Source organism: Dermacentor andersoni, chromosome 3 (genome assembly GCF_023375885.2).
Source record: "Dermacentor andersoni chromosome 3, qqDerAnde1_hic_scaffold, whole genome shotgun sequence".
NCBI classification, from domain to species: Eukaryota; Metazoa; Arthropoda; class Arachnida; order Ixodida; family Ixodidae; genus Dermacentor; species Dermacentor andersoni.
Genome location: NC_092816.1, coordinates 51,038,271 through 51,048,047, shown reverse-complemented (window position 1 = coordinate 51,048,047; position 9,777 = coordinate 51,038,271). Strand labels below are relative to the sequence as shown.

The following is a 9,777-nucleotide window of genomic DNA, read 5'->3' as shown; positions in this document are numbered from 1 at the left end:
GGGAAAGGAAGCACCGAATCGGACGAGAGAGTGAGAGAGCGCTCAAGAGAGTGAAGAGAGGGTAAGTGAGAAAGAAGTGGTGCGGAGACGTCGTGCACTGGCATCATCGTAGGCAGCAGCAAGCGCGCAACCCTTTCCCTTTTTCGGAACTCTGCCATCGCCACTTGCCTCGGGGCGAAGATGAGAGGAAAAGCGCGGAGGAGACGACGTCGGCGCGACGCTATACCGGCCCGGGCACACGAGCGCTTCGCTTAAACGCCACCGAGACACTGCCGCGGCCGCCGCGCCCCAAGGACCGATCTCCGACGCCCGAGAGAAATCGCTGTGCGCTGTTCCGGTGCTGTCTGTGCAGACTTTCTCCCAGCGCCGCCGCAACCAAACCGCACGACACCGTTGACAACGACTACCACGAGAACGCCGCCGCCGCGATAGAAACACAAAACAATAAGGGACCTAGTTTGAGTCCGCGCGTTATCGCCTCGTAACAACCGCGTTCAGCGCTCGGGTTGTTAGCGTAGTATTCGGCGTGAGAGGCACGTTTCGCGCGGCGCGGCATTACTGGGAGAATAAGAAGGCGCTTCTAGGCCGGATCATCATCCGGTATACCAGCCCGGCTAGCTAGCTGTTCTGTATATGCGTGCTTTTCTTTCATTCCGCGCGCGCGCGCGCGTAGCCGTTTTCGACGCCAGTAGCTGCCGTTACCGTCGCTAGAGGGGCGAGCGCTCCTTTCGGTTTCGCTTCGGCGTCGTTTTCACCCGTGGTCTGCTCCGCAGCGAAGGCACTTTTTCGTCTGCTTCCGCCGCTCCCCCTGTTTTTCGTCTGCTCCCGCTGCTCCGGCAGCTCCTCATCCTCGGCTTGGTTCGTCTTCTCTCTTCCACAAACTCTTCCTGCTAGAGTGCTCCTTTGCCTTCTCATTTCTTATTCCGAACAGTGTCTTCGTCCTTGGATTCGGCGGAGGCATCATCAACCCGGAGAGTGTGACATACATCATAGCCACCCCGTACGAGGGTCAAAAGAACACCTCATCGGTGTTTGTTCAGCGGCTGCGCAGTGGTGCTGCATGCTGCTGCTTGGCGGTTATTCGTTCGCTGTTCGTTCGTTAGTGTCGTAGAATCTTGCTCGTTCCGGGGAGCTGCTGCAGGGCTGTCGCGTTTTTCTTCCGCTACGCGCTCGACTCGCTCGAACGCTGGTTGGTGCCGTTCTCGGAGCGCGGTTTCTTTGAGAGAGTGCGCGGGCTCGCCAGACAGGGACTCACAGAGGCACCGTGGCGCTCGGACGGTCAACGTTTGCCGAAGTGACTACCGGTGTTGCGGCGCGAAGTGGAACGAGCTCGTCCAAAGTGCTGCGGACAGACCGATTTCGACGGTGAGACGGCAGCGCTGGAACGGAAGGAGGTGTTGCCCGCCGCAAGCTCGCAGTCGCCATGGACACCAAGAAGCCGGAGGAGATCAGGTGAGCTTTGATTTCGAATTATTACTTAACGCGACTCCGGTGGATGCTTGCTGAAACTGTGGCGAGCATAATGTGGTTCGATGCACGCATTCATTCGTGGACTGTGTGGCGGCAGTGCTACTGAGACAAAGAGAGAAGGAAGTAGAAAGGGCACATGAGCTTACTCTAAACTTGTATTTAAAAAAAAAAAACATTAGCGTACACTCAAACTAAAAAAAATATGTGTGAAAAGTATGAAGGCGTCACAATCATGAATGCGCGGCTAAAGATGTTGGACTCATGGTACGCTGCATGTCCTAGCTAGGCATTCAAATTCTTTGTCACTCGATATACCGTAATCGGTCCCTTTTCTTCTAATGTTGAATGCTTCGACGAACTCGCGGGCCAGCTGTTCACCATGACGGGACCAAATGGTCGTGTCACGGAAGACCGGGCTACACCTGCACATACCTGTTGATGCGCGGCGAGATGGGAAGGGTTCGAGCCAGAGTGTGAACACCTCTGCCCCTTCAATCTGACGTTGCCACATGTTTTGTTTTGACTGTTGTATGTTTTGCCGCAAGTTAATGGCAGTCGGTATACGCGGGCCTGGTTGAGCACGCACGAATTCTGAATCCCGATTCTGGCGCGTAAATTTCCATAATTCTTCTTTTCTTAGACGAACCCTTCCCATATCGCCGCGCATTGACGTATGTGTGTGTGTTTGCGCACCCTTGTATTTTTGTGACACGACCGTTTAGTCCAATCATGGCCATCAGCTGGCCCGCGAGATCATTGCAGCCTTCCATATGATAAGGAAAAGGGGGTCAAGTGCGTTAGTCAAGCGTACAACGCTCTCAGTGACAAGTAGTTTTGAATACTTAGCTAGCACTTTGAGAGTGCCGTAAGTCGAAACATTTATCACCGCGCAGCCACAGTTGTGACCCCTTCGTACTTTTCACACACGCGTTTTCTTTATTTGCCCGTATGCTTACGTTTTTCTTTTTTCATTTTTTATATAGAAGAATAGTGGAGAGTCAGCACATTTTCTGCTTCTATACCCCGTTCTATCTTCATCTCAGTAGCACTTCCGCCATGCATTGAACGCTGACCAGATCAGTTTTTAATTCCCGAACAATTAACTTGTACATTTGCTGGCTGGCGGGGCTGCAAGCAATGAGCAGTGGCGCGTATTGTGCTAGTGTACATGCGAAGTGTCTCTTCCTTCAGCTAGCAATGCGTCACCCCTCGCTGCATAATTAACTTCACAGCACACTTGTTTCGACAAACTTCATCTGTCAGGCAAACGTCCCTGCTAGGTGAAGAAATCTTGCCGGCGCATCTTCCGACAGATGTCTAATCTTCCGAGTAAAGTGACACGCCTTATCAGGAAATAGCATATCGTGGTTTCGGCTTCCCTGCAGCTATCGGGAGAAAGTGCAATGTAGATAGCGAAATGCGTGACTAGGCAATTAAACGATTGCCGAGAACACTATTTCCAGCACAGGGCGAAAAAAGTTGGGATCACGTCTCCTAGAAGAATGACAAAACTAAATCGAGGGATTTGCACTTCGACGAGTTTGTTTTCAGCACACCGAAGTGCAAATGGGCCCACGTTTAACAAATCGTTAGTGGAAAAGGTTACTCAAAGAGTGTATATTAGCAAATGAAACACCCCAACACACAGTTACTGTCGCAACCGCGCGCACAATTACAAACCGGTGTCACTAACTTATTTGCCCCGTGGAATTCAATCCGCTGTTAGGTTATAAAATGGCCACTGTGCAACATATCACCCGGCTATGTGTTCGGATGGTGTTAATGTTTTACAGTTTCACATGATAAAAGTTCCTTTTTTTGGTGCGATAAATGAAAGTTGGCTTTAAATATATCGAAGCGCTATCACGTTCCTTTCACGAACGAGATAACTGAAGTACATAGTGCATACTTCTTTATGTGCAATGCGAAAAATACACAGATATAAATAAGAAAGATGGACAGAATTAGCTATTCCCAGTCTACGATAAATTTACTCGTGGAATCAGCTTTCGCTCTTTAATACTTCTTTTTATGTTGTTGTATCTGCAAAGTGAAAACGTGCTCCCCGCCAATGAAGCGACTGCTCGTTGCATCAGCTCGAAGCATCTGCAACCTCGAGAAAGCAACGTTTGCAAGGCAGATGTAGTGCCCGATCTATGAAGGCCTGACGCTTCCAGAATTCCAGAAGGCTGTTGGCAGAACACGCGGTGCAATTGCATTTCTGAAGCGAAATGACGTGCCGTGTACCGTAAAACAAGTCAACCACATTTTCCGCTCTCGTTTTCCCGGCGTTAAATTTGCAGAAGTGCCTCTGTGTGCATTTAACTACGTACGACTCGTCAACGAATTGTCTGCTTGCACTAAATCGTTTTCCTGTAACTTAGAGGAGACAGGGAGGGGATGTCGTCTGCTCAAATGTACCCCTGTTTCACGGGGTGCTTTCGATGGCGATATGAGCCCGACTGAGATCGAATTACTCGATCGCGATTGGCTCATTTGCGAATGTGCCGGAAGGGAGCCAATCTCGGTCGAGAACTTCGACCCTGACCAGGCTCGATCGCGATCGAAAGTGCCACATGTGGCCGGTGTAGCACAATCGGAATAAAAGGCAGAATGCCGACCAAAGCGCCGTAGCGAAAGGGGTTAAACGTACGTTTCGGCTGCCAATATAGAGGAGCCTTGTTTTTCTGTGTGACAGCCTGGAGCGTCCTTTAACCTCTTCAAGCACATCGGAGCCGCTGGCGTTCTGATTTCTATCTGCTTACTATGAACTGCAATGCGTACCAACGGTTAGATGACGTCCAATATTTCATAACGACGCGGCAGTTGCCTGCCAAAATTGCAGATTAGCCTGTCGCATAGTTCTTTCTTATGTTCCTTCCTTGACCTGGCCGGCGATCGGGCAGACTTAAACGGCGTGATATAAATATTCTTAAGGAATCGCAATAAGGCTTGCTTCCACGCTTGGGCTGACGAAGGCCCTACTTATTAACGCGTACAGAAAATAAAAAAAACGATGTCCTTGTTTCGCAATATCGGGAACCGAAAAGACAGTTCGCCGGCACCGAACGTATGAGCCAAGGCATCTTGCGAAACGAACTGAAGCGACCAGACACAAGTAAAAGCGAATACAGAAAGAAAAAGAACCATAAGCTACCCAGAGACTTCCACGCTTCAATACGGAAGAAAATAATCGGATTATTTTCCGCTTCGCATGACAGCCGGGTGCGACGAGACATGATTTCGCTTTCATTCGAGATCCGACGGGCACTGCTGGATGACGGCTTTCGCGAATAACGAGTGCACTTCTAGCTTCTATTCTATTTTATTATTATTATTATTATTGAACGGGATAAGCTATGACACAACGAATAGTTCTCAAGAAATAGCTTGCTGCTCTCAATGGAAACGTCCGGGCGATTCCTTTGAGTGGTTGTAAAAAAAAGAAGAAAGAGCTCAAATTAAGAATGAATGTCGGCCCAGTGAACGCGAAGAGTGGGTGTCCCCGAAATTACAGGAGCGTTAGCGCGACACCTGCTCGTTAACTGAGGGAGGCTTTTTTTTCCCCCCGCCCCGTGGCACTTCCGGGTCGCTCAGAGCATGGTCTTTGTCCCACAGTGCATTATTCTCTGTTCTTTCCGTTTTCTCTCGGAATTATTTTTTTAGCCATTTTGATTGTGAGCGAATGTTACTATAGAAGCGATCGTGCATATAAGCTGGTGCGTGTAGCAGTATGTGCGTGCGTGTGTGTGTGTGTGTGTGCGCGTACGTGTTTGTTTCAAGGAGTATGCGGGCGCCCACGCATGCGCGCACGGTTTCGGTAGCAGATCATTGTTCAGAGTGTTCTTTATTGGGTGCTTCTTATTTCGGAGCCATTTTTATAACGTGCGGGTTGTGCACGAACGTGTGCGAATGTTTATCCTTTTAAGCGTAACTTCGTGCACGTAACTCGCTATAGAACAGCCCTCGTTAATCGACTCAGTTTATCATTTGTCCAATATTTATTGTTTTTTAGGCATTTTTATCATCAGTGTACCTACGTGTATGTGTCGGCGCGTGCGTCGTTACGTGTGTGCCTAAGCGAGGGCTTTCGTTTCAGCTTGCACTTTCTGAAACGGGCCCCAAGTGGAGCCATTTCGTTAGGGACGCGTTACTTATTACAGAATATTTGCAGGTCTTAAAGAAAAGTGTATAATAGCTGTGTCTTACCAGTACTCACCTACGGGGCAGAAACCTGGAGGCTTACGGAAAGGGTTCTACTTAAATTGAGGACGACGCAACGAGCTATGGAAAGAAGAATGATGGCTGTAACGTTAAGGGATAAGAAAAGAGCAGATTGGGTGAGGGAACAGACGCGAGTTAATGACATCTTATTTGAAATCAAGAAAAAGAAATGGGCATGGGCAGGACATGTAATGAGGAGGGAAAATAACCGATGGTCATTAAGGGTTACGGACTGGATTACAAGGGAAGGGAAGCGTAGTAGGGGGCGGCAGAAAGTTAGGTGGGCGGATGAGATTAAGAAGTTTGCAGGGACGACATGGCCACAATTAGTACATGACCGGGGTTGTTGGAGAAGTATGGGAGAGGCCTTTGCCCTGTAGTGGGCGTAACCAGGCTGATGATGGTGATGGCAGGTCTGCAACTTTCGGCGGATCATTCCGGAGAGAAAGTCTCCGTAACTGATTTCTTTAGGGCACATTTTGCAATTGTGAACACGAAGAAATGGTGAAGTTGAAGCCAACGGTGTCGCCACGCGCAGTTAGCACCTACACCGAGACTATACAGTGCCATCTTCAAGATATCCCTTCCAAAACTTGCGGAGAAACGCGTCGGTGTTCTTCGCTTTCATCATAGCGCGAGTGTATGTGTAACCCAGGCATTAATGTAAGCGGGGCGAACGTTAGGTAAACGTCGGCAAATGTTCGGTAAACGTTGAGTAAACGTTGAGCAAACATTGAGTAAACATTAAGCGAACGTTGGGCGAACATTGGGCATACATTGGACGAGCATTGGACGAACGTTGAGCGAACGTCGTCGGCTGCACAGCCAATGTTACTAAATGTTGAGCTTACGTTGGTTGTGCTGCTTGAGCATGACTGCCCGGATAACACGAATGCTGAAAACGCTGGTATGCGCATTTGGCTTAGCGGCGAACGAACGACGGTGAAGCGTTGGGGCTGTTTCACTTCCCTCAGAAACAACGCAGTATAGAATGAGAAGTTCCCGGTAGGGTGTGAAACATCCATTGTATGGCGCATGGCGTCCATTCAGGTTAACAAGACGTGCCAAGATAAGCTTTCCACGATGTCGATCTTTAGAAATTTCCATCGCACATATAGAAGATAGAGAGAGAGAAAGGAAAGGAAGAGATACCCATGGGTGACACTTCGATACCGTGGTATCAATAAACACAGTATCGACATTAGAAGACAAACGAGTGTGAGACATTGCGTGGCTGTAGTTGGAAACGCATATTGAAGTATATTAACAATCGGTTTCGTGATCTACAGAGCAGCGCATGCAAGCTTCTCGAAAAAGGGTATAAACATTTTACTCCCATATTTCTAACTGTGAAATAAAGATTTGGTGGTTGATGTGCTGAATGTAATGACTGCATCTTATAAACAGATCATGGCAAGGACATCACATTCAAATTTTATGGTGTGACGACAGACGCATCATACCAAAAAAAAGTGATAAAGTCTATTCAGCGAAATGTTGAAGTCATGATATTGATTAAAAAAGTTGGGAGATAAATGGAAGGGTGACGTTAAAATAACTGATCAGCATAGGAAACCGAGCATGCGCTTACAGAAATTAAACACGTCGCATGGAAACACTCCTTAGGACGGGATTGGCAGCCTTATGCAAATTAGACACAGCCTCGATTTCTTTGGCGACGTCATTGAATGCCTAATGAGTTGGCATGAAACAGTACACTTATTTTCGTGCCAGGAAATGGGAATTCTTTCGTAGCAATTGATGTTTTCTTCTTCAGTTTATATACATCACTGCGAAGCCAACTTTCCCTGCTCTCGCGACGTCGCCAATAAGCTGATCCAGCAAGTAGTAGCTGCTGTAACAGATTGGGACGATGGAATAAGTGATTCACAAATTCCAACTGCTTATCGGAAATTCTGTCTGAAAAAAACATAAAGCAGATGGACTACCAATTGTAGATTTTAAGCTTTTGCAAAAGATAAACCGTTCTGTCTGGTCTTATATTAATACTATTATTACTATATATATATTTATAATCTCCCCAAGATTGCGGCTAAATCCTCACAGCCAGCATATGCTATGCTCGCTGATTTTTAGTACATGAACCAAATTGGCGTACTTTAAAAACTGGGCACGTGGCTTAGAAAAAGCAAGTAGAAAACGTGGAATGAAACGTGGCAGAGAAAGAGAGAAAAAAAAGACTTCTTTTTTAGGCTCGATGTGGCCACGCTATAATGTTAACTATAGATTCCAAGACTGCCCAGCGGTGGGGGATGAGCGGATGCCGTAGTCGGGAGGACTGCGGATCAATGTTGCCCCCTGGTTTGTCAACGTGTGCCCCCCCCCCCCCCCCCCCCAAAAAAAAAATAAATAAAGAAAGACGCAACGGTACACGCGGGTGTTTTTGCATTCAGTTCCCCATTGGAACGCGGCCGCTGCGGAGCGGCATTCGAACCCGCGAACCTCGTGCACGGTATCGCGAAGCCACAGCCACGTGGCAGGCAACAATATTCATTAGTATGAGCGCAAAAAAATACGACTTATATCTCCGCGGTCGAGATAATGGCGTTCGCGTCGGCATGACTGCCCCCACCCCCACACAAACACTGTAAAATAATATACACTGTTAAAAGTGAATGAGGGTGTAAACCATTCTATAACTTGCACATTTACACTCAAAAAGGAATATGTGTGAGTGTGTGTGTGGGAGAGAGAGAGAGAGAGTAAAAGCAAGGAGAATGAAGGCAGGGAGGGTGAACCAGACGAGCGTCCGGTTTGCTACCCTACACACAGGGGGAAGGGAAAAGGGGAAGAGAAAGGAATAAAAAAAATGTGTAAGGTTGTGAGTTCTAGACCGATTTACACACTTATCCGCGTTTAAGGGCGTAAATTATTTAACAGTCCGCCATGTCGTGCGATAACAGAAGGAGCGCCGCTCGTAGCTCCGAATTAGACGACGAAATCTGAGGAATTTACAGTTCCCTTCTTTCTTCTCCCTCTCTGAGACGGCATCGCCCGCGCCGAACGATTAAATGTACGTAAAATCGATATCGCCACGTTCCGCGTCCCTCCAGAATCCGATGGGAATGACGGGACTAATTACCGGCGGTCCGATTAAGCCTCACGCCACTGCGACGAAAGACAAACGCCGCGACGCCTTGTTATCGAATTTCAGCGAGAAGATCGTGTGCAACGTGTACCCGCTATAACCGAAGGCTTTCGAAACGTTTTCGACGATATCGTGGGAATCGGAACTCGCAGCGGTCTCAGATGAACACGCCGTTTTGCGTTGCTTTATTGCGTAACGCGTCTGCCCGGAAGTGTAAAGGTATACGTCCAGACTTGCGGAAGTAAGCGCGCGCAAATCGGTGCGCTTATTACGTCAGCGCTTGTGGTGTCGTCGTCTCGTCTCGTGTCCCGCCTACGTTTCGCGCTGTTAACACCAGGATGGAAGAAAGAGAAAGAGAGAAAGCAAGGACAGTAAAGGCAGGGAGGTCAACCAGAAGAGCACCCGGTTTGCTACCCTGCACTTGGGGTGGGGCAAAGGGGAACAGAAACAGGAAACAAGGGAGAGAGTAAGCACTGGGTGCGTGTGGGAGGGGGACACTATACACAGGGACACTATAAACGGTCTCTTAAGCCGGTGCACTTCAAGTATTGCACTAGCGCACGAATCGCTTTTCGTGCAGAAAACCAACAAGCCTAAGCTGCTATACCAGAGAATTCTTGCCGCGAAAGCGCCTTGCGCAAGTGAGGACGTATCTTAACGCCCAAGGAAGCTGCAGACTACCTCGTGTACGGGGCGCAGATAAACTGTAAAAACGCGGAACGTATCTATAGCAGGCTCCGGTCTGGTATTGTAGCCATGTTTTGCACAAAATGCGTGTGGTGTGATCGTAGAAACAAGAAGCGGGAAGGAGTAGGCCGGACGAGAACACGCACTTGTAGAACGAACACGCGAGAGATCACTCGCGATTTCTGGCACCGTGACCGCGCTGTCGCCCCTGTGATGTCCGTTCAGAGTTTTACGTCGAGGAAAAAGAAAAACGAAATAAGAGGGAACGAGTTGTTTCAATTTTCCTC

The 9,777-nt window shown here is 48.4% G+C and overlaps 1 protein-coding gene across 2 annotated transcripts in view; it reads left to right on the top strand.

The window, feature by feature from the left end:
* The first annotated feature begins 237 nt into the window (after positions 1–237).
* LOC126548291 (neprilysin-1-like) overlaps positions 238–9,777 on the top strand; it is a 100,259-nt gene continuing 90,719 nt past the window's right edge. The window contains exon 1 of one of the 2 annotated variants that reach the window (XM_055063773.2): positions 238–1,452. In XM_055063773.2, the coding sequence (XP_054919748.1) occupies positions 1,424–1,452 (29 nt within the window). In that variant the 5' untranslated portion in view covers positions 238–1,423. The remainder of the gene's footprint in view (positions 1,453–9,777) is intronic. The other variant, XM_050196441.3, reaches the window with a different exon arrangement.